The 24,926-nt window shown below is 42.3% G+C and overlaps 2 protein-coding genes across 6 annotated transcripts in view; one reads left to right on the top strand and one right to left on the bottom strand.

The window, feature by feature from the left end:
- The window catches only part of soul3 (heme-binding protein soul3), a 28,710-nt gene extending 8,658 nt beyond the window's left edge, over positions 1 to 20,052 (bottom strand). Inside the window, exons 1-4 of one of the 3 annotated variants that reach the window (XM_073039618.1) lie at positions 20,027 to 20,052; positions 6,136 to 6,224; positions 5,739 to 5,989; positions 4,827 to 4,918 (exon numbers count right to left, since the gene is read on the bottom strand). In XM_073039618.1, the coding sequence (XP_072895719.1) occupies positions 4,827 to 4,918; positions 5,739 to 5,946 (300 nt within the window). In that variant the 5' untranslated portion in view covers positions 5,947 to 5,989; positions 6,136 to 6,224; positions 20,027 to 20,052. Of the gene's footprint in view, positions 1 to 4,826; positions 4,919 to 5,738; positions 5,990 to 6,135; positions 6,225 to 20,026 lie in introns of those variants that run through there. The other 2 variants (XM_073039616.1, XM_073039617.1) reach the window with 2 other exon arrangements.
- The window catches only part of fancm (FA complementation group M), a 125,227-nt gene that overhangs the window by 37,630 nt on the left and 62,671 nt on the right, over positions 1 to 24,926 (top strand). For all 3 annotated transcript variants that reach the window (XM_073039611.1, XM_073039612.1, XM_073039613.1), the window contains 4 exons: positions 11,942 to 12,073; positions 16,429 to 16,561; positions 17,769 to 17,879; positions 21,261 to 21,359. In XM_073039611.1, coding sequence (XP_072895712.1) covers positions 11,942 to 12,073; positions 16,429 to 16,561; positions 17,769 to 17,879; positions 21,261 to 21,359 — 475 coding nt within the window. The remainder of the gene's footprint in view (positions 1 to 11,941; positions 12,074 to 16,428; positions 16,562 to 17,768; positions 17,880 to 21,260; positions 21,360 to 24,926) is intronic.

The following is a 24,926-nucleotide window of genomic DNA, read 5'->3' on the forward strand; positions in this document are numbered from 1 at the left end:
ACTTTTCTTTCTAGGAAATCAGAAATGCCCTCCTCATCCAAAGAATGGGGTTTCCCTTCCTCTATCATAGATGCTGTCCTCACCCGCATCTCCTCCATTCCCTGAACATCTGCGTTCATCCTATCTTCCTAACGCCTTTACAATGATCAAGTTTCTCTTGTCCTCACCTACCACCCCGTGAGCCTTCGCAGTCAACACAATTTCCACCATCTCCAAAGGGATCCTGCCACTAAACATATCTTTATTTCCCCGCTCTCCCCCCCCCCCCCCCCCCAGCTTTCCACAGGGATCGCTCCCTCTGTGATTCTTTTGGGTATTCATCCCTCCTGACTAATCTCCCTCCCAGCACTTAATCCCTACAAGTGGCCAAAGTACTACACCTGCCTATTCACCTCCTCCCTCACCTCCATTCAGCGCCCAAACAGTCCTTCCAGGTGAGGCAACAATTTATCTGCCAGTCTACTGGGGTCATCTATTGTGTCCTATGCTCCCAAAACGGTCTCTACATTGGTGAGACCTGTCATAAATTGGGGGATCTTGTTGAGCACCTCTGCTCCATCCGTCAAAAGCGGAACTTCCTGGTGGCCAAACATTTTAATTCTGATTCCCATTCTGACATTTTGATCCATGGCTGGCTCTTGTGCTAAGATGAGGCCACCCTCAGGGTGGAGGAGCAACACCTTGTATTCCATGTGGGTAGTCTCCAACCTGATAGCAAGAATATTGATTTCTCTTCCCATTTAAAAAAAAAAAAAAAAAAAATTCCCTTCCCCTCCCCTGTTCTTCTATTCCCCACTCTGCCCTCTTACCTCTTCTCACCTGCCTATTACCTCCTACTGGATCCCCTCCGCCTTCCCTATCCTCTATGCTCCATTCTCCTTTCCTATCAGATTCCTCTCCAGCCCTTTATCCTTCCCACCCGGCTTCACCTATCACCTTTTAGTTATGCTCCTTCCTCTCCCCCTACTTCTTTATTCTGGCGTCTTCCCCCTTCCTTTCCAGTTCCAAAGGAATAAATTGGCCTGAAACATTGACTGTTCATTCATTTCCATAGATGCTGCCTTACTTGCTGAGTTCCTCCAGCATCTTGTATGTGTTGCTTTGGATTTCCAGCAATCTGCAGTCTTAGTTGTGTTTATAAATCAGTCCTGTCTTTTACCTTTGACAAGTGACTTGATTTTTTTCTGCAATGCTTAGAAACAAGTTGTACCTCTTTGTCTCCTAGGTAGTCTTGGTATCTAGTTGATTCTATTAATTTTCAGAGGCATGGAATTCTGATTTGCTTTCTCCAAGAGTTAGTGCCCCTCTGTTTGAATACTGAATTTGGATTTAAAATGTTAAACTATCTCATAGAATTGTGGGAGATGACAGGATGGAGGACTAACTGTAAAAATGAGTGATCAGCTGGCTTGAGGGACGTAAGGGGCGTCAGGTGGGGTGGATATGTCATGCTCCCTGTGGAGTAGCTTGCCCACCATTGGTCCCCACTTGGCACTCAGCTCTCACTTATGGCTCCAAGCAGCTGTTTACTAGTGACAGTGGCCACACCCTGGTAGACAGCTTTGCTGAGTGTGCTAAACTTGATGGGTCTTAAACCCTTAGTGAGTTTGGGCTTGCCTACCCAAGCTAGTGAAGACAGGACCTGGCAGACTGTGCCGAGGTAACCACTAGTTTGGTTCAGTGGGCAGTAGGGTGGACCCAGCAAGGCACTGTGGAGTTCTTAGAGTGTGATGAAGCACTAAGAATGTCATGATCATCCTCTGCATCTAACCCCATCTCCAGTAGTCTGGACTTTGTCTTGCCATTGGATGCAGATGATCACCGATGAGTGAGTGAGGTTGACACTGCACAACTCTTCCTCACTTTAAACTGTCTTTGCGCAAGTCAGTCTCATTTATCCTCCCCATCCCAAACTGGTGACAGGCTAGCGATGAAGCAACAAGTGTGGGTACACTGGCAGCTGTAGCTGCAACCCTGCACACTGAGGGTGGCTCAGGCCCTAGGGTCATTATCCACTGACATGGAGCAGCTGTGGTTTTCAGCAGCCACCTGGGTGACTGAACAGCCCTCGTCAGGAATGCAGTGCTCACCTCTATGGTATGAGATGGGCCTAGAAAGAGTGCCTTAAACATTGGCTGCTCCATTCTATCCCTGGCTGGTGGGGACCTTATCAAAACACAGAAATACAACTGCAGATGCTGTGGATCAAAGACCTTATCAAAGTGTTTGAAATACATCAAAGAGAATATTAAGGACTATTCCACCCACTCTCAATACATGGAGTGTACGCACACTGTTGGACAGAATCAATGCTGATAGACCTTAGAGGAGATCTGCTGTATTAGGGAGAGAGCCCGATATAACACTGATATCACAACCTTGAGCGAGACCTGGCTTGCAGGAAAAGGCAAACTTTGTGAAAAGGCACAGGATACACATTCTTTTGGATGGAAGAGGAAATTAAGACTGATGTGAGAGGCTGGGATTGGATTTGCAGTGAAGCACCTGGATCAGATGCAAAATGTGCTGAGCCCTCTTCTTTGTGGTGGCGTGTTGGGGAGGAAGCATTAAGAAGAGGGACGCCTCACGTCTTAATAAGCTGGTAAGGAAGGCGGGCTCTGTCGTGGGCAAAGTACTGGAGAGTATAACATCGGTAGCAGAGCGAAGGGCGCTGAGTAGGCTACGGTCAATTATGGAAAACCCTGAACATCCTCTACATAGCACCATCCAGAGACAGAGAAGCAGTTTCAGCGACAGGTTGCTATCGATGCAATGCTCCTCAGACAGGATGAAGAGATCAATACTCCCCAATGCCATTCGGCTTTACAATTCAACCACCAGGAGTAAGATATGTTAAAGTGTCGGGGTTAGGACTCAATGTATTTAAGTAAACTACTTAAGAACTTTTTAAAAGCTATTATTAATGCTTTTTGAGAGGGTGATTTTAGATGCATATCATATTTTTACTGAGTTAAGTATTGTATGTAATTCGTTTTGCTACAATAAGTGTATGGGACATTGGAAAAAAATGTTGAATTTCCCCATGGGGATGAATAAAGTATCTATCTATCTATCCTTACAAAGAAGGCAGTGCAGTGCTAACAGAAAAGTTCCATCAGCTTTTCCAGCTCCTGTGGCAGCAAGTGACAATTTCACAAGAATTAAAAGGCGCATCCATCATCCACCTGTATAAGCGAAAGGGAAACCAACAGTCCTGCAGTAGCTATCGGGGAGTATCCTTGCAGTCTATCACAATCAAGATGTTCGTCAGGCTTCTTCTCAACCATCTTACATCAGACCTTAACTGGGGAATCCTACAGGAGAGCCAGTATGGATTCCAGAAAGAGAGTAGGACTATCAACATGGTGTTCGTTGCAAGGCAGCTGCAAGAGAAATGTCAGGAGCAAAATGTTGACCTGCTGTCCGGCTATGTTGACCTTTGACACTGTTAGAGAAGGTGTGTGGAAGATCATGGTGCAGTACGGATGTCCAAGGAAATTCCATGTAGCATTTCCATGTTGACATGCAAGCTAGAGACCATGGTGAGACATCTGAGCCCTTCCCTGTTTCAAAGGTGGTTAAGCAGGGCTATGTCTTGGTGCCAATGCTATTCAGTTTGGTGTTTACCACCACATTGACTGATGCCTCCAGAGACAACGATGTAGGCATCAGCATCAGATTCCGCACTGATGGGAATCTGTTCAACCTCAGGAGGCTTCAAGTAAAAAATTAGGTAAAGACAGACATCATCAAAGACTTCCCTCTTTTCTGATGACTGTGCCCTCAATGCTAGTTCAAAAGATGTAAACGATGATGTGCAGCACTGTGCTGATAAGTTTTCTGATGTGTGTACCAACTTTGGGCTTACTATCAACACCAAGAAGACTGAAGTAATGCATCAGCTAATTCCAAGGTAATCATACATTGAGCCAAACATCAGAATCAATGGTCAAACATTTAACCCAATTAACAGGTTCACATATCTTGGCAGCTCACTGTCCCAAAACATTGTTATTTATGATGAAGTAAATGCCAGGAAGCCAAAGCAAGTGTAGCCTTTGGCAGACATTATACCAATGTCTGGAACAGAAGATGGATAAGTCTACAGACAAAGCTGAAGGTGTATAGGACCACAGTACTTCCCACTCTGCTTTACGCCAACGTGGACAGTGTACCAACGGATGCCAGGAAACTGAATCATTTCCACAAAGTCTGCCTCCAAAGCTCTTCAACATTAACTGGGAAGACAGAATTGCTGACACTGAGGTATCTACCAAGGTGGGCCTGCCCATCATTATACCATCCTGTAGCAGTCCCAGTTACACAGGGCAGTCTATGTAGCTTGTATGCCAGACCATTGGCTGCCCAAGAGACTGCTTTATGGCAAACTACAGAAAGGAAAATGTTCCCATAGAGTCCAAAGAAAATGCTATAAAGATGCCCTGAAAACTTCATTTTGGCATCAACCCAGACACATGGGAACATACTGCCGAGATTGAGTGGCACTCCTCCTTCCATAAGGGTGCAGTGATCAGTGACACTAGGCAGAAAACACAATTGCAGCAGAGACGTGTAGGCTGGCCGGGAAAGCCCGGGCCAACAACCCCCCCACCCCCAACCCAATGTAGCTGCCATCTTTTGTCCACATTGCCAAAGATTGGCCTCTTTCAAGTATCTGTTGCCCACAGATCAGTCCAGCCCCTACAAATCGCAGATGATTAGAGTGGTTCTCATCGTTGCACAATGGACAAACAAACTGACTTGAAACTAAGTTCTTATGTTATTACGTGGCCCCTTAAAAATCGGTCTTCGCTGTTGCTTGTTACCTTTGTTTTATGACCCAATGATGTAAATGGGACTGCCTGCCTCTCTTGAGATTGGCTATTTCTTGTCATCTGTTGAATTGGTTCTTCCATGTCTAAGATACAAAAGTAAGTATTAATTTCAACAGCAACACGAGTGAATCTGCAGATGCTGAAAATAAATAAAAAAACACGAAATGCTGGCAGAAGTTCTGCCAGCATTTCGTGTTTTTTTAAAAATTAATTTCAACAATTTTTACTCTAAATTTTAAACAGGACAGAATAAAGTTACTGTAGAAATATGTGAAATACACAATATATAAGCTGCCTTTTAACAAACTTACGGAGTTTGTTTCTATTTGCTTCTATTGCTGTGGAATTTACAGTCTTATTGTGTGGTTTACAACACCTGAGAATGATGCAGACTACTAAACTATGTTTACTTTATTGAGAGGGATTGCACTGAGTAACAATCAAATCATTTCCTAAAAAAGGTTTCATAGCTATCTTGCACTGATGGAAAATAAGTAGGTACTACGTGGACGGGGGTGGGGGGGGGGGATTAATGAAGAAAATGAAAGTTTAAGATTGCTTTTATTTTACACAATTTATTTACTAATGTTGATCAATTGTTTGTAGAAGGGATTTTAAATTGACAATTTTCTTGATTTGGGTGTAGGATCTAATTCAATTAGAAACAATCAGGTTGTTTCCTTTAAAGGTGCCCAATCGTAGTAAACTAGTACTTCAGAAAATCTTACATTGGAGACGTGCCACAATAGCCGTTTTTTACAACGTTGATTTGGAAACGTGGTAAATTAATGTCGATTATATGAACCAGTACTGTTTTGTGCTAACAACCCCCATGGCGGGAGAAAGAGAAGTTTTAAAATAACTGCCCAATTGCGATACAAAGGCGGAAATAATATATCCTACCTCTTGGCACATCCACCTGGTGACAGCGGCCAACGTCTCGCCAGTGTGTGAAGAGATCGCCGTCATCGTGCTCGTTTTCGTCGTCTCCGCTGTTGTGGTAGACCAATTCCGAGTCCATATCATCGGTCACCGACTCTAAATCCTCCAAGCTGATCAGAAAGCGACCCGACCGCCTGCCGCTTTCAGCGCTCCGTCCCTGACCCTCCATCTGTGAAATCCGGATCTTTTTGTCATAGACAAATTTAAACGAGCTAAAAATAGTGCAGTAAAGATGTATTTTGCTTAAGAATACGTGAATGCAGGAGCCATGATACTTTCCAGAAGATAAAATTAATTAGGACTATCTGGTATTGAACTCGGGCATAATGCTTTACTAGTCGCTTCTTTGGGGACTTACCTCGAAGTGAAGCGCTGTCTACTCCCAGGAGTTTGTTTTTGTAAGGAGCCGGGACAGCTTGTAGAGATCACTTCACAGAGGGGGAGGGACTAAAATGAGAAACACAAGTATTACGCTGATTAAGCGTCGAATAAGGGGTGGAACCGTAGGCTCTGGAGCAACGTAACACAGTGAAAGGTTCTGGTCAGACAGCAATCGCTAAGCGATTTCGAATGAATAAACTGAATGCCAGACTGGCTTTCTTCATTAACGTTGCGCTAAATCGGTCACCAGGACGCTTTCCAGATTATTATTCTGCACCACTGGGCTAAAGATTAGCACTGAATTTAAAATTTAGTGATACGAGTTAACATCTGGCAAAGGAAATGATCCAAATTTATGTTTTGAAGTTCAGTTTCAAACCTATTCTAATTTAACTTTGCTGTATTATACAATATCTTGTAGACCTTGTAAACTTGGTTGTTTTCAAATCTAAAAACCAGTTTCTTTATATACCCTCCAATTCAGTGATAAACCCGTAGTGCTGCCTGTGGTGATCTAGTTGAATATCACTTTACATACCTTAATAAATCAGATTCTATGGAATATGCAAAACTTTATAGACAGTGCATTCTTAATGTGGGAAAGTATCCTGAGGCAGCTTGCTGAAGCGTAATTATCCACATACCAAAGAAATACATGCATTTGCGCTGGTTCAAAGCTTGCTTGAAGAGAGGTGTTAAAGCACAGGAAAGATTTTTTTGGGGCTTTAGACTGTCAAAGACATGGTTTTGACTGAAATAGTGAAGGGAAAAATCAGTGAAGAACTGAATCTAATATTCCACATTTAAGCTAAGTTGCTGGTGTACAGGAAGCAGGCACAGATCAGTCAGTACGGAAGTGACGGGTTACTGAGGTGAAATGGGTAGTATTGGTTTGAATGAAGTCCAGTTTGTGGATGATTGCTTAATGGAAGCCACAAAGATAAATATTTGTGTCTGTTACTGAACAGCACAGCAGTGAGGCATGAGGGTGGAAGGTGGGGCCTGGTAGCAGAGGAACAGGTTAATCAGTGTAGTATATAGTTTGTTTGATTTCTGATTCAATAGGGATCTGAACTTTTAAACAACCTTCAACCTGAAGTATTGACTGAGGAGGAATAAATAATTGGTGGCGAAAGAATAGAGTTTGTGATGGTGACAAAAAAATCCTCTATCAAATTAGGTCTGGTGAAGTTGGAGTGAGATTTGCTTAAAACTCAATGTCATGTCTCTATTTGAGGTAATAATACACCTCGTGGGGTGGCAATAATTGGGACATTAAAATAAAAGCTGGAGATTTTCTTTGAATTAGTGGAAGATCACAAGTCTCTTGTAATCCTTTGTATTGGAACTTCTTTACCAGGCTGTGATGCAACCAGCCATAAAAATGGTGTGCCTTACTTGTCATGTGCACATCGAAGTATACAGTGAAATGTAGCTGTCCATCTATAAAACAACTTGCGTAAAATGCTGAAGGAACTCTGCAGGTCATGCTGCATCTATGGAGGGAATAAGCAGTTGATGTTTCAGGTCGAGATCCTTCATAAGGATTGAGAAAAGAAGAAGCCATCTATATAAATTTGCAGAAATGCAAACACACAAAAATCTGTAGTTGCTGGAAATCCAAGCAACACACACAAAATGCTGGAGAAACTCAGCAGGCCAGACAGCATCTATGGAAAAGAGTAAACAGTTGATGTTTCAGGCTGAGACCCTTCATCAGGATTGGAAAAAAAGATGAGAAGTTAGAGTAAGAAGGTGGTTGGGGGAGGAGAGGAAGTGGTACAAGTTGATAGGTGAAACCGGGAGAGGGGGAGGGCTGAAGTGGTGAAGTAAAGAGCTGAGAAGTTGATTGGTGAAAGCGATAAAGAGCTGGAGCAGGGGGAGTCTGATAGGAGAGGGTAGATGACCATGGAAGAAAGGGAAGGTGGAAGAAGCTACCAGAGGGAGGTGATGGGCATTTAAGAAGATAAGGTGGGAGAGGGTAATGGGAATGGGGAATGGTGAAAAGGGGGTGGGAGGGAGAGACAATTACTAGAAGTTTGAGAAATCAATGTTCATACCATCAGATTGGAAGCTACCCAGATGGGATATAAGGTCAAGACGTACAAACAAGCTGGATGAACTCAGCAGGTCGGGCAGCATCCGTTGAAAGGAGCAGTCTACATTTTGGGTCAAGACCCTTTGTCGGGACTAAAGAAGGGGAGGCAGGGGCCCTATAAAGAAGGTGGGGGGAGGGTGGAAAACAGATCAGAGGAAAGATCAAGGGGTGGGGGAGGGGAAGCAGGGAGGGGATAGGCAGGAGAGGTGAAGAAGGAATCTAAGGGGAAAGCACTATGGATAGTAGAAGAAGGCAGAGTCATGAGAGGTGATAGGCAGCTAGAAGAGGAGACAGAGTTGAAGGTAGGATGGGGGAAGGGAGAGGGAGGGAATTAACGGAAGTTGGAGAATTCGATGTTCATACCAAGGGGCTGGAGACTACCCAGACGGTATATGAGATTTTGTTCCTCCATCCTCCACTTGATGGCATAAACATAAATTTTTCCAACTTCTGGTAACCACCTGGTACTTCTTCCTCCCCTCCCCCATCTTCTTACTCTGAGTTCTCATCTATTTTCCTAGTCCTGGTGAAGGGTCTTGGACCAAAAAGTCAACTGTTTATTCTTTACCATAGATGCTGCCTGGCCTACTGAGTTCCTCCAGTATCTTGTATGTGTTGTATAGAAATTTGTAAGACTTTGGTGATATACTGAATCCTGTAAGGCGGTGGGAATGAAGCAGCAGGGAGCTTGGACAAGATGGGAGAATGTGGTTGAGAGGAAAGTGACCTGGTCTGAGCTTTGGAAAGCTGAGCCACATCGCATCCAATTTCTCATCCAGGCGGTGTATGATGTGCTTCCAAGCCCATCAAACCTGCGCACATGGGGCAAAGCAGAGTCATCTGCTTGCCCACTGTGTTCCAAGGGAGGAACCCTGGAGCACATCCTCAGCGGCTGCACAAAGGGATGGTACCGATGGAGGCATGATCAGGTCCTGCCATCAGCGCAGGAGTTGAGTGGGCGAAGCGGTCTCGACCCTCCAAGCAGACCACTGCCTTTGTCAGAGCTGGGGAGCAGCCAATACCCGCCAAAATAGCATCTGCAGGCATCCTGACCTCTGCAAGGGACTGGCAGCTGTTGGTAGACCTCGAAAGGTAGCTGAAGTTCCCCAATCATATCGCAGCCACCACCTTGCGACCAGACACTGTCCTTGTGCCTGAGTCTACCAAGCAAGTAGTGATGCTGGAGCTGACAGTCCCATGGGAAGATGGCTTAGGAGAGCCCTTTGAAAGGAAGCTCTCTAAGTACGCAGGACTGGTCAGCAACTGCCAGCAGGCTGGATGGAGAGTGAGGTGTCTCCCAGTGGAGGTTGGTTGTAGGGGATTCGCAGCCCATTCCTTAGCCAGAGCCTTCAGCAATTTGGGCATCGAGGGAGAGAGGAAGAGGAGAGCCATCCGCAGTACCACCGATGCGGCAGAGAGGGCCTCAAGATGGCTGTGGCTGAAGAGAGGGGAGCCATGGAGTCATGTGTAGCTAGCCATCTGGACACAAGCTGGGGTCTGATCAGCCCCGGCTAGGTCACCTGGAGAAGGGTGTATGATGTTGAAAGACCCGAAACACCCGATGATTCCAGGAACATCACTGAAGATGTGTCCAGAGGCATCAGTAGATGTATGTACACAGTCCTCAAACTCTTAGTGTTATTCAGGGGAGGTGTGATTTTGTTTGTTATATAATTAAATTAGAAGTAGAATTTTGGTCTTTGCTTAGTTGTTCAACTGGTTTCCTTTGGGATTGTGACTATATTTTAAATTACTCCAGATCCAGGATTTCATTTTGTCTTCTTTCTGAATGCCAGTTGTTTAGTATGTAGGTCAGTATGATAGATTAAAACTAGCCTGTGATGAAACATTGAAAGATTTGTCTGCAGCTTTGTAGCAAATGTATCCCTGGCTTAAAGTATATCAAAATTTATTAATGAAATTGCTAAATACCTTTCACAATAATCAGTACTTTAATTTCAAGTAGTAGGGAAATCATTTTTATTTAATTTACTGCTAGAATAGGCCTAGCAGTTTATACTGTTGAACATTAAGTGGGAAAATATTCTCAGGCACACTCTTCCAGAATTCATTTTGACTTCTTGGGATTAAATAGTTTTGAAAGCTGTTGTTTATTTTTGTGTATTTTTGTCTGTGAACAATGCAATTAAGGAAGTTGCAAGTATATGGTCAGTTAATTTAGTTTGTATTGAATATGGTGAAAAATAAAGTTTCATCCAGTATTTTAGAATTTCTGGCATTTTGTTATATTACTGGATTACATGTAGCCTCAGCAACAATTCTACTCTTAATTCTATAATTACGGTTAGTCATCATGGTACTCTGGATCCCAATAGGATTGTGACATGGAACATGGTGGTCATAGCCTTAATTCTGTTTGATTATGTCGTGGGTCATCTAAACCCTTATTTCTTCCTAAATTGTTTCTGAAGGGGAGGGCATCTGCTGGTTTACCAATTAATAGATTTATAGATTTTGAGGGTGGTCAAGGAGATGATAGTTACTGGATCCTCTTCTGAAGTGGTGTACTAGCTTGTTTATTATGAATTCTGTAACTGCATTGTCATTATATACTTATCACAATGTGGACACTTTTCTGTAAGCTTGATTTGAATTTTAGCATGGGAGATGGAATGTGATTGTCTTTCAGTGAATGTGAATGCAGTGCCTTGTAAAAGTATTCAGTCCCTAACCCTTTGTTCACATCAATGAATATTACAACCAGGATTTTGAACAACTTAACTGACAATTTTTATTTGTGTAGCATGTGCTCCTTTTTTCACAGTAGAGCCCTCAAAAAAAGGGAACATTGTAAAGCATGAAAAATTAAAAACTCACAAAATGAAATGTCAGCAGTTCAAAAGTATACATTCCCCTTTGCTCAGTGCATAATTGAACCACCTCTCGCAGCTATTAGAGCCAGTAGTCTTTTTGGATAAGTCACTATTAGCTTTGCACAATGTGATGGAGTACGATATGCCCATTCCACCATGTAAAATTGCTCAAGCTGTGCTGGGTTGAGATCTTGAGGTCGTGCCAGAGATGTTTGATTGGGTTAAGGTGAGGAATGGCTGGGCTACTCAAGGGCATCAATTTCAAGTCAACATCAAGTTCGTTATGTGTCGTGCTGTAAGTTGTAGGTGACCATGATTGTTCTTGGCAAATTTTTCTACAGAAGTGGTTTGCCATTGCCGCCTTCTGGGCAGTGTCTTTACAAGACTGGTGACCCCAGCCTTTATCAATACTCTTCAGAGATTGTCTGCCTGGCGTCAGTGGTTGCATAACTAGGACTTGTGATATACACTAACTGCTCATGTTACCACCTGCTACTGCTCCGACAGTGTCTTGTGACCCTGATTGGACGGTTAAGGGAGGCAAGTGGAGGGAAGGAGTGCCTTGCACCTCCTTTGGGAGAGATGTATCTTCACCCCACTACCCAAGCTTGCTACTTGCTGTGAGAGGATATTAAAAATGCTTTCTACGTTTGTATGGATAGCAGCAATGTAGATGTTACTACATGAGTGTCTGGAGAGAGCACCATTACAATAAATTGTTATGATAGGGTGATGGGAGGGAATAGCATATTCCAATTGGCAATGAATAATGTTATGACAAATCAAACTAAAAGTAATTGAATTTTTGTAAATGCCTTTCAACCATATGATATCCTCTGCTTCAATTTTAGGTCTTGCAAACATTCACAAGACGTCTGCTCAAGACTGGAACTCTTTTTCATAAAGAAGTAGGAAATTTGACGAAATACCAACTTGTTCTTTCACGTGAACAATTTAGAAAAAATCCTCCACCAAACATTGCGGTAAATGGCTGTACTATGAACTTTAACATATTTAGTAAATCTGATTTTCCTCTGCCATTTTGAAATTATATAGGAGCTCTGATATTGTTACGTGGATTTTCTTGTCCTTTTATAAATTGATCATTTGTATATTTTTCCTGTATTACGTTCTGACTTCAATATTAACAAAACAAAAGAATTATAAATTTGGCTAGTTTTTCTCATTAATATTAAATAATGTAAGTGTTGTAAATTTGTACAGTAGATTAGACACTCTCTAAGCATTTTTTGAGTATTTCCCGACACTACTTGGTATTTTTTTGCCAGTTCCTGTTTTGGTTAAGTACATTCTATGGGAAGTTATGCATTAACAGCTGTGATTGAAAGTGATGAAGCAAAGAAAGATTTCCATTTTTTTCCTCTACTCCCTTTCACAAACTCGGGGAATCTGAAAGGTCTTTGCAGTGAATGTAATGTTTCTGAACTGTAGCTTATTGTGATGTAAGATGTATGGTAGCCGATTTATGAGCAAAAAACTTTGATGAGCATCAATGTGATTGTGACCAAATAATTTTCCTTCATTGAAATGAACAGGCAATTTATATAGTTCCACAGATCTTTTTCATCCCTCTGATCTGAGATAGCAGAGGCTTGGTTTGGTGTTTACATTTGAAAGCTTGTGTGTCTGCTGCAGCATGTAGCTGTGTGGAGTGGCATATTCCTCACAGAGAGGCAGAGAGACCGAGCATGAGTAGGGTCCTGATTCAGTGAGCATGAGTAGGGTCGAGTGCTACCTCATCCAGGTGTGAATGGGTATCTAAACAGCCAAAGGAAGGAAGAGGCTTTAAAAATGCCTCCATCTGAGTATGACATTTTTACTCCAAACTGAAATCTCCCATAACTACATAATACTAAAGAATTAGTGCCAGGAAACAGACAAGTATGTCCTTCGCCTTGCTATTCAATAGATGATGCCTTATTTGTGAAGCAGCTTGATTGTTATCACTATCTTTTATGGATGTAAAACTAGATTGATTTCCTAACATTACCTCAAACTTTGAGAGGTACCACCAATGATTCAAAATCCTTTCCCAGCCTTGAGATGTGGACCTGCTTTAAAAAGAAATGTCACAAACAGGAGAAAATCTGCAGATGCTGGAAATCTAAAGCAACACACACAAAATGCTGGAGGAACTCAGCATCTGTGGAAAAGTGTAAACAGTCAACATTTTGGGCTGAGACCCTTCACCAGGGCAGGGTGAAGGGTGTGACGAAGAATCTCGGCCTGAAGCATTAACTGTTTACTCTTTTCCATAGATGCTGCCCGGCCTGTTGAGTTCCTCCAGCACTTGTGTGTGTTGCTTAAAAAGGAATGTATTGCCTTGATGCTGAAGAAGACTGAGGAAAGAAAAAGAAATTATACTTAGTAAATGGCTTATCTGGATGGAGATATCTTCAGATTTTTCTGAAGTATCTGAATATGACATAACAAATGACTCTTGTGTCACTATGGAAGTAATTGAAAGCCAACATGCAGATGCAGTAAGTGAATATAGGAAGGCAAAGTGATTTGTTGACCTTGATCATGAGGGGATTTGAGTATTAGAGTAAGTATCTTACTGCAATTATGTAGATTTTTGGTGAGACTGAACTTTCAAGAAAGATCTACTGGACTGATTTCAGGGATGTTGGGCTTGGTGTATGAGGAGAGAGACTGAGTAGACTAGGCCTGTGTTCTCCAAAGTTTAGAAGTATAAGAGGAAATCTCATTTAATTCTTACAGGACTCAATGGGCTGAATGCAGGGAAGAAAATTCTCTTGCCTATAGAACTAGGATGATAATCGTGGAATAAATTGTAAACTGTTTAGAATGTGGAAGAAGAGAAATTTCTTCTTGCAGAGGTGGTGAATCTTGGAATTCTTCACCCTGAAGCCGTGTGGAGATTGTTGGGTTCATTCAATAGATAATAGACAATAGGTGCAGAAGTAGACCATTCGGCCCTTTGAGCCTGCACCGCCATTCTGAGATCATGGCTGATCATCTACTATCAATACCCGGTTCCTGCCTTGTCCACATATCCCTTGATTCCCCTATCCATAAGATACCTATCTAGCTCCTTCTTGAAAGCATCCAGAGAATTGGCCTCTACTGCCTTCTGAGGCAGTGCATTCCACACCCCCACAACTCTCTGGGAGAAGAAGTTTTTCCTTAACTCTGTTCTAAATGACCTACCCCTTATTCTTAAACCATGCCCTCTGGTACTGGACTCTCCCAGCATCTGGAACATATTTCCTGCCTCTATCTTGTCCAATCCCTTAATAATCTTATATGTTGCAATCAGATCCCCTCTCAATCTCCTTAATTCCAGCGTGTACAAGCCCAGTCTCTCTAACCTCTCTGTGTAAGACAGTCCGGACATCCCAGGAATTAACCTTGTGAATCTACGCTGCACTTCCTCTACAGCCAGGATGTCCTTCCTTAACCCTGGAGACCAAAACTGTACACAATACTCCAGGTGTGGTCTCACCAGGGTCCTGTACAAATGCAAAAGGATTTCCTTGCTCTTGTACTCAATTCCCTTTGTAATAAAGGCCAACATTCCATTAGTCTTCTTCACTGCTTGCTGCACTTACTCATTCACCTTCAGTGACTGATGAACAAGGACTCCGAGATCTCTTTGTATTTCTCCCTTACCTAACTCTACACCGTTCAGATAATAATCTGCCTTCCTGTTCTTACTCCCAAAGTGGATAACCTCACACTTATTCACATTAAACATCATCTGCCAAGTATCTGCCCACTCACCCAGCCTATCCGAGTCACCCTGAATTCTCCTAACATCCTCATCACATGTCACACTGCCACCCAGTTTAGTAACATCTGCAAATTTGCTGATGTTATTCTCAATGCCTTCATCTAAATCATTGATGTAAATCGTAAACAGCTGTGGTCCCAATATTGAGCCCTGTGGCACCCCACTAGTCACCACCTGCCATTCACCACTACCCTTTGCATTCTATCTGCCAACCAGTTTTCTATCCATGTCAATATCTTCCCCCTAATGCCATGAGCTCTGATTTTACCCACCAATCTCCTATATACTATATTCAAAGCAGAACAATGGATTTCTGGATGTTATGGGAATCTAGGAAAATGTGAACAGTGCTAGAAAATAACATTGAGGTAAAAGATTATTCATGATCTTCTCAAGAAAGGCAAGCCAACATCTTTTCTTTTGTAGAAGGTTAAGGAAGTTCAGCATGTCACCAAACATTATAACAAGCTTCTACATGTATATTGTTGAAAGTATCTTGATTGATTGCATCATGGGCTTCTACAAAAATTTGAATGTAAGAAGCTGCAGAGAGTGTAGTGGACTCAATCCAGTATTGCATGGGTACACCCCTCCCTACCGTTGTAGTATCGACTGCCATAGTATGGTAGTACCATACTACTACCATGGTAGTATCGACATGGGGGCTGCCTCAAGAAGCAATATCTATTATCAAAGAACTCCACCATCCAGGCTACCACTGTGCAAGAGGTACAGAAGCCTGAATCTTAACACCACCAGGTTCAAGAACAGCTACTTCCCTTCAACTATTTGGTTCTTGAACCAATCTGCACAACCATAATTACTATTCCAGTATATCAACTCTTGAACACTCTGCATTACAACGGAATGTTTGTTTTTCTGGGTCCAAATTGGGTTTGTTCTTATAAAAATTATGTTTAATTTGTTTTTCTTGTGAATGTGGTTTATCTGATGCTGTGTGCTGGAAATACTGCTACAATTAAGTTTTTCATTGCACTTGTGCATGCATGTACTTGTGCAAAGGACCAAATGGTCTGTTACTGGTAAAACACAAGAAATGTACGTTGCTTAAAGAGAGAAACTGATGAAGCAAACAGAAGAAATATGATTTTTTTTTTAGAAGGTTGTATGGTGTTCTTAGGTTCAATTTTATTGTCATTAACCATTTACATGTAAACTGCCAAACGAACAGTGTTCCTCTGGACCAAGGTGTTGAACACAGTACATATACTCACAACTCATAGTAATATTACCACAAATATATTCCAAATAATAAAATATATTCCTTAAGGTTTGTATTTAGCATAAGGTGCACATACAAGACAAGTTAAAAGTAAACTGCCTCACTTAGTATGTGGTGAGATATGGGTGGTGGCAGGGAGTTCAGTAGTTTCATAGCCTAGGGGAAGAAGCTTGGCCAATAGGGCAATTTTCCCTGAAAGCCTATCAAGAACATAACCATATTTATAGCAGAAATTCAAGGTGAAATTTGCTAAAATGAATAAGTAGCATTAACATGTCAGCTTTCTGACTTTCTCATTACATTTTTTTTCTTGTCAGGGAGTTCAACGAGGTATGATAGAAGGAGATTATGCTATTTGTATTAGTCTTTATCATGGATATGAACTTCTGTTACAAATGGGAATGTGGTCCTTGTATACATACCTTGAAGGCATTATGGATGGATCCAAAGGTAAGACTGTACTGACATGAGTTCTGAGTACTGAACCAAGGGACCAAATCTTATTATCCACCTGCTCAGATTGCTAAGTGAACATGCAGACAATAAATAAAGTGGATATCTGTTGCAATTCGTATACAGTGAAGAAATCTTCCCTAAGCTTGAGTGAAATTTTTAGCTGTAAATTTAGCATGTTTTTAAATAGAACCTGCGTAGTTAGAATTAGCTAATTCCATGGAACATTTATCATTTGAATTCCGGGACAAAATTATTTGCTTCTATTTTCTATTTATGAATCATTCACCAAAAGTACCTGAGGCAGTACAGTACAGTTACTTTTGATAACTTAGCATGTTGGTAGTGAATTTTTGGTAGGCAGCAAGTAAACCATCCTCTCCATGATTGTCCAAGTTCCTAGCAGGAACTTGCAGAGAGAAGCTGACTCCTTTATTGCACTGAGATCCTACACAGTGACAGAACCTTCCACAATGTAATTACATCACATGGGACGTGTGCAGGCAAACTCAACCTACAAAGTAACTGAATAAACTTTAAACACATGAGATTCTGCAGATGCTGGACTCCCAGAGCAGCACACACAAATTGCTGGAGGAACTCAGCAAGACAGGCTGTGTCTGTGGAGGGTGGGTGGGTGGGGGAGGGCTGGATGGAGTGAGAAGCTGGGAGGGGATAGCTGGAAAAGGCAAAGGGTTGAAGAAGGATGTGATGGTGAGGAGAAGAGGAGGGGAGCCTAAATGGGGAATAGAAAAAGAAGGAGGAAGGAGGAGGGGGAAAGGAATTACTGGAAGTTAGAGAAATTGATGCTCATCAGGTTGGAGGCTACCCAGACAGAATATGAGATGTTCCTCCTCTAACCTTGAGAGTGGCCTTATTGTGGCAGTGGAGGAGGTCAGGATAGAATAGAAATGGGAAGTAGAATTAAATGGGTGGCCACCAGGTGGACCAAAGGTGTTTGACATAGTGTAGATTGGTCCCCAATCTATATCGCATCTCAGAGATGTACCATAGAGGATACTTCACCAGGTACACCTGATAGACTTGTAGATGATGTGTTGCCTCACCTGGAAGAACGGTCTGGGGTCCTGAATGGTGGTGAAGGGGTTGGTATAGCATTTGTCCCACTTATGTGAAACAAATCAATAATCAATAAAGCATTTTTATATATATGAAATAACCAATCAAACTCTGCTCTTTGCAGGAATGACACGTGCATGCAATGAACTTTGCAGGAATGCTGTTTTTATGGAGATGTATGAGCAGTTGAAAGCCATGTTCTCAAGTAGAAGTAGTCTTGCCAGTTCTCATATGGGTAACTTATTTTTACTCTACCTTATGATATGTGCATTGAATACTGCAATAATAATGAAATGAAAACATATTTAATATGCAGGGAAAAATTATAACTATGTCTCGAGGTGGGGACAAGGGTTCTGGGAGAGGACCCACAAGCAGGACACAAACATGTCTTTCTTGGGTACAATAAAATAGCATTTATTACTCGCTACACAGAAGATTGGGAAATCAAGGAGGACAAAGAGGAACACGAACCTCGGACTAGGGGACTAGGAACTAGGATCGCCACGGACCTGGGACTTTGTAACAGGGAACTGGGATCGCTGCGGCCATGACTTGGACAGCAGGAACATGGACAGCCGCGGACCTTGGACTTGGACAGGGGGGACACGGACAGCCGCGGCCCTTGGACTTGGACAATGGGAACATTGATTCACCGCCGCCAGACACTTGGATACCATGGATCGCTGCAGCTAGAAACGTGGACACCAAAACACAGGACAAGGAATCTTGAACCAGGACTCCTTCAGATCAAGCATCGAGCCGGGACTCTTCGAGGGGTAGACACAGACAATGGGCAGGAATGTCGAACCAAGACTCTGCCTCCAGATCAGGCATCGAGCCGGGACTCTTCTTCGGGGGTAGACACAGACACTGGGCATGACATCGAGCCGGAACTCCGCCTTCAACTCAGGCACTGAGCTGGGACTCTTCTTCAGGGGGTAGACACAGTCAATGGTTATGAACATCGAGCCAGGACTCCGCCTTCCACTCAGGCACCGAGCCGGGACTCTTCGAGGGGTAGACATGGACAAGGGGCATGAACGTCAAGTCAGGACTCCGCCTTCCACTCAGGCACCGAGCCGGGACTCTTCAAAGGGTAGACATGGACAAGGGGCATAAACGTTGAGTTAGGACTCTGCCTTCAGCTCAGGCACCGAGCCGGGACTCTTTGAGGAGTAGACACGGACAAGGGGCATAAACGTCGAGTCAGGACTCCGCCTTTGACTCACCCCTGGTAGATTGACCTTGCCCGGACCCACTCTGGCAATGGAAGGCGAATTGCTGGTACTCCGTTGCGGGCTGGATCACTCTGGCTTGTCGTAATGGCGGCGGCGACTTGCGAAGGCTTCTTAACACTCTCGCCCCGAACAGCTAAAGCCAGGGGCTTATAAGATGCCGGTTCGGGTCAAGGGTAGATTACCTTGATTGCCAGGCTCAAGGGGCGCGTGAAACGGAATTAGAAGGGAACAAGGCGTTAATGGTCCAGATTGCAACCTAACTAAATTTAAAGGGGAACCGATCCAGACCATGACAAACTATCCTTCATTCCGTCACAGAAATGCCTTGGATAATTTATGGGCACCTATATATTTTGATCAAAGTCTGATTTCATGCATTTCTTGCTGAATTTCTTTTTGAATTGCATTTTCCATTATCATACTGGCAAATGTGGCAAACTCTCAAAAATAGCCAAGTAGAATGAATTTTCCTAACAATATTGGCATGGGGATGAGTGCTACCTTGGGCATCACAGGATAGTTTATCAACATCTAATTAAACTTGAAAATTGAGAAAACAGCAATCACTGGAAGTAGTAAACAGAACACATCTGTGGAAAGTGAAATAATTAACATTTTTGAGTCTTGGACTACTTCTGTGGAAAAAGAAATACTTTTTATTCCTCCTACCACAGATGCTGTCTGACCTGTTAGGTTTTCCCAGCATTTTCTGCCCATGCAACTCCAGTTGAAGATTTTCTTCTCTCACCTTAAAAGCTATGCCCTCCAGTATTTGACATTCTACCCTGGGGAAAAAGAATCTTGACTATTTTTTCTAGTGCAGAATTCAAATTGTGGGAAAGAAGGAATGACCTTTTATCATTAATGTTTTTACATTCTCTTTGTGATGTTTTTGTGATGTCTCAAACAACTTTATAGCTGATTTAATAGTCCTCCAGGTGTCATCTCTATTGTTATGAAGGCCAGGTTGCTCATTGCAAGATTTTATTGATAGTATGTATGATGACCAGAATTCCTATATTGTGTGTGAGGTGTAATTAATGTCAGTGGCACAAGGAGTAACTCTGTTCTCCTTTGGAATAATTCCACAGGTTCTTTATGCTCACCTGAGAGGGCACATCGATTTTCTTTAAAGTCTCACCTGAAAGATGGTAAATCCACAGCAGCTTTTCCTCCATACTCCACTGGATTGGTAACCTCAATTTCGACTAAGGTTTCTGGAATGGAACCTGAGCGCAGACACTCTTAACACTGAATGAGAGCGTTATCAAAGTTAAAGTATATTGATTGGCAGTTCAGGGGTGATATCAAGCAGCAATTCTTTTCAAAAAAAAGTTTAATGAAATTCTGGAATTATTAGTGCCAAAAAGCCAGTGTGGCAAGATTAATTGGTTTTGTTAGACAAATTTACTAAATTTTGAAACCAAAATGGGTAAACGGAGTTGAAGGACAGGCTGGCAGTGATCTAAATAAAAGATTGAACCATCTCGAGAGACTGAATGGATTCCTCCTGTTTCTGTCTATGAACATATTATGTAAAGGAGCAGGGAATAGTAAGATGTGTGAACCTGGGTAGACTGGCTGGTGATGAAAAAAGGATCACTTTGTTAAACCCTTGTATAATTGTGGTATGTTGGTTCTCAGTTTCAGCTCTTGAGTTGTAAGTATATGAGGATTAGTTTAGACAGAAAATATGAAATGTGAACACAAAATGTGGTGATAAGCTAAACTACAACATATATTTACCTTTGTGATCCCAAAATGAAATGGAAAAACTTGTGCACAGATTAAAAAATAAACGAGATTCCGGAACTGGCAGAATGCCTGGCCATCTGTTCTATATTTATAAACGTACATGCTCTGATGATGTACACAGTTTTTTTTTGTCTCCCATAAATACTTACTGGTATTTGGGCAACCTTCACAGATAATAGTTCCAGGGGCCAGTGCATAATTTACAGTGCTTCTGTTCCCTTTGGTACAAAAATAGAAATATAACTTTTAAATTCTGAAAAGGGGTTACTTTTAGTCTTGTAACAATCTAGCAACAATACATAAATTGGCTCTTAAGGAATGATTGCAGCATTTTTGTTGGTTCATACTGATCCTAGAGGATTCAATCATTTATTACAACATAACAAAACTGAGTTATTTGATTTACCCTTTCATTTAATGTCTATATAGAAAATAAACTGGTTAGACAGCAAAGTGACTCCATTCTCAAGGAGCAGCGTAATTTTTTTTGCCTGACATTGTAATTTTGGTCCTTATTAATAATCCTGCTTGTTCAGCTATATCTTATTGTGAATGATTTGCATCTTTTGGCATGTTTGCCATTCCAATATTCATCAATTTAATAAAATGTTTTATTTTAGGATCAGAAAATAAAAATCAATTCATCTACAGTCACCCTAAGTTAAAAAAGCTCGAAGAAGTCGTAGTGAACCACTTCCAATCTTGGGCAGCATCTAGAGGTAATGTGGATCTGTGCATGGTTGTTGATTGTGAAGTCAAAAAATTCTGTAAATCCCTTTTTCACCCAGGTTTAAAATATTATAATTTATTTATTTATTGAGATACAGGACAGATAAGCCCTTCTGGCCCTTCAAGTTGTGCCACCCAGCAAGCCTCAATTTAATCCTAGCCTAATCACGGACTAATTTACAATGACCAATTAACCTACCAACTGATATGTCCTATGACTGTGGGAGGAAACTGGATCACCGAGAGGAAAACAACGTGGTTTTGGGGAGAACGTAATAACCAGGCCACATGGCTCATTGAGTTTACTTAACCATTCCATCATAGCGGGTATATTATCCCTCTCAACCCTATTCTCCTGCCTTCTCATAACATTTGATGCTCTGACTAATCAGGAGCCTAGCAACCTCCACTTTCAGTATACTCAAGGACTTGGCCACAGTCATCCGTGGCAAAGAACTCCACAGATTCACCATCCTCTGGCTGAAGAAACTCTTCCTGATTGCTGTTCTAAATGGACATCTCTCTATTCTGAGGTTGTTCCTAGATACCCCACTATAGGAAATATTCTCTCCATATCCATTCTATCAAGGCCTTTCAAAATTCAAGAAGATTGAATGAGATTCCCCTCTCATTCTATTAAACTCCAGTGGATACATGCCCAGGGTCATCAAACACTCCTTGTATGTGAACCCTTTCATTCCCGGAATCATTCTTATGAATCTCCTCTGAATCCTTTCCAATGCCAGCATTTCTTTTCTTAGGTAAGGGGCCCAAACTGCTCACAATACTCCAATAAAGAGGTAAGAGGCTAGACGGGGAAACAGAAAAAAAGAGGGGCTTTTTTTTTTACCAGTAGGAGAAATCAATGTTTCTGCCATCAGGTTGGAGGCTTACTGAGATGGAATACAAGGTATTGGTCCTCTCCCTGAGGGTAGCCTCATTGTAGCATGAGGAATCCATGGATCAACATGTTGGGATGGGAATTGGAATTAAAATGTTTGGCCTCCAGGAAGTTCTGTTTATGGTGGATGGAGTGGAGGTGCTCGACGAGTGATCCTTCATTTTACGATGAGTTTCGCCGATGTAGAAGAGGTTGCATTGGGAGCACCGGACACAACAGACAACCCCAGCAGATTCGTAGGTGAAGTGTTTCCTCACCTGGAAGGACTGTACAGGGCCCTGAATGGAGGTGAGGGAGAGTTGAATGGGTAGGCTTAGCATTTTGGTCGCTTGCAGAGATACGTGCCAGGCGGGAGATTTGTGGAGAGGGGTGGGTGGACAAGGGAATCATGGAGGCAGTGATCCCTGTGGGTAGTGGAAAATTGGGGGGGAGGCGGGTAAAGATGTGTTGGTGGTTGGAGTCCTTTAGTGATGATGGATGTCGGGGAGATTGTATTGAAAGTGGTGGCTTATAGGGTGGTAGATAAGGACAAGAGGATTTGATCACTGTCAAGGTGTCGTGAAGATAGGGTGGGTGCAGATGTTCATGGAATGGAGGAGATGCAGGTGAGGGCAGCAGCTATGATAGAGGAGGGAAAACACCGTTCTTTGAAGAAGGAGGACATTTCTGATTTCCTAGAAAGGAAACAGATGCAACACTTGTCAAAGACTTTGCGAAAACTCAAGTAAACACCATCCACTGACCTAATATTTCCTCAAAGAATTCCAACAGAAGCAAGATTTCCCCTTAATGAAATCTTGCTGACTTTAGCCTACTTTATCATGCACCTCCAAGGATGATCAAAGGATGTACTTTGTATCGAAAGGACAGGCAGGAAGGCATAGCCGGTGATGTGGCTCTGTTGGTGACAGATGGAATTACATCTTTAGAAAGAGGTGACATAGGGTCAGAGAATGTTGAATCTTTGTGGGTGGAGTTAAGAAGTTGCAAGGGTGGAAAAACAAATTATGGGAATCATATATAGGCCTCCAAATAGTAGCCAAGATGTGGGGTTGGTACTGCAAAAGGAGCTGGAAAGGACATGTAATATGGGTAATGATACAATTGTAATGGGGGGATTTCAATACGCAAGGGGATTGGGAAAATCAGGTTGGTGTTGGATTGCAAGAGAGAGAATTTGTTGAGTGCCAGCAAGATGGTTTTTTAGAGCAGCTTGTGTTTGAGCCTATTCAGGGAAAGGCTATCTTAGATTGGGTGTTGTGTAATAACCCAGATCTTATCAGGGAGTTTAACTTAAAGTAACCCTGAGGAAGCAGTGACCAAGCAGAGGTTCACGAGGATGATTCTGGGAATGAATGGGGTTAACATATGAGGAGCTTTGGGCCTGTACTCGCTGGAATTTAGAAGAATGTGGGGGATCTCATTGAAACCTACTGAAAGTTGAAGGGATTAGATAAGGTGGATGTGGAGAGGATGTTTCCTCTGGTGGGGCTGTCCAGAACTAGACAGCACAGCCTCAAAATTGAGGGACGACCCTTTAGAACAGAAGTGCGGAGAAATTTTTTTAACCAGAGAGTAGTAATTTTGTGGAATGCTCTGTAACAGACTGCGGTGGAGGCCAAGTTCGTGGGTACATTTAAGGCAAAAGTTGATCATTTCCTGATCGGCCAGGTCATCAAGGGATATGGCGAGAAGGCAGGTGCGTGGGGTTGAGTGGGATCTGGGATCAGCCATGATGGAATGACGGAGCAGATTCAATGAGCTGAATGGCCTAATTCTCCTATGTCTTAATGGTCTTATGGTACTGCAAAACTCATCCTTAATAATAGACTTCAATGATGTCAGGCCTATAGTTTATTTTCTTCTATCTCTCTCCCTTCATGGAGTGACATTAGCAATTTCCCAGTTGTCCAGAACCATTCCAGAATTCAGTGATTCTTTAAAGATCATTACTAATACCAATACAATCATTTAATCTACCTCTTTCAGAACCCAGGGCTGTAGTCCATCTTATCTATCTTCAGACCTTTCAGCTTCCCAAGTACCATCTCCCTAGTAGTAGCAACTACATTCACTTCTGCCCCCTGACACTCGTGAATTTCTGGCATACTGCTAGTGTGTTACACAGTGAAAGCTGTTGCAAAAATACTTACTAAGTTCATCTGCCATTTCTTTGTCTCCCATTACTATATACCTCCAGCGTAATTTTCCAGTGCTCCAATATCCACTCTGGTCTCTTTTTCACTCTTTACATATTTGAAAAAACTTCTGCTATCCTTTTTTTTGGCTAGCTTACCTTCATATTTAATCTTTTCTCTCCTTATGGCTTTTTAGTTGCCTTCTGTTGGGTTTTAAATGCTTTGCAACCTTCTAACTTTCCACTAATTTTAGCTGTATTATAATGTCCCCTCTTTTGCTTTTATGGTGTCTTTGACTTCTTTGTCAGTCGTGGTTGCCTTATCCTCCCTTTTGAATGCTTCTTCCTCTTTGAGATGTATCTATTCTGCATCTTCCTAATTTCTTCCATAAACTCTAGCCATTAATGGTCTCCCGTCATCCCTGATAGTGTCCCATACCAATCAACTTTGGCCAGCTTTGCTCTCATGCCTCAGTAATTCCATTTACTCCACTGTAATACTGATACATCTGACTTTAT

The sequence above is a fragment of the Hemitrygon akajei genome, chromosome 3, assembly GCF_048418815.1.
Source record: "Hemitrygon akajei chromosome 3, sHemAka1.3, whole genome shotgun sequence".
Lineage (NCBI taxonomy): Eukaryota > Metazoa > Chordata > Chondrichthyes > Myliobatiformes > Dasyatidae > Hemitrygon > Hemitrygon akajei.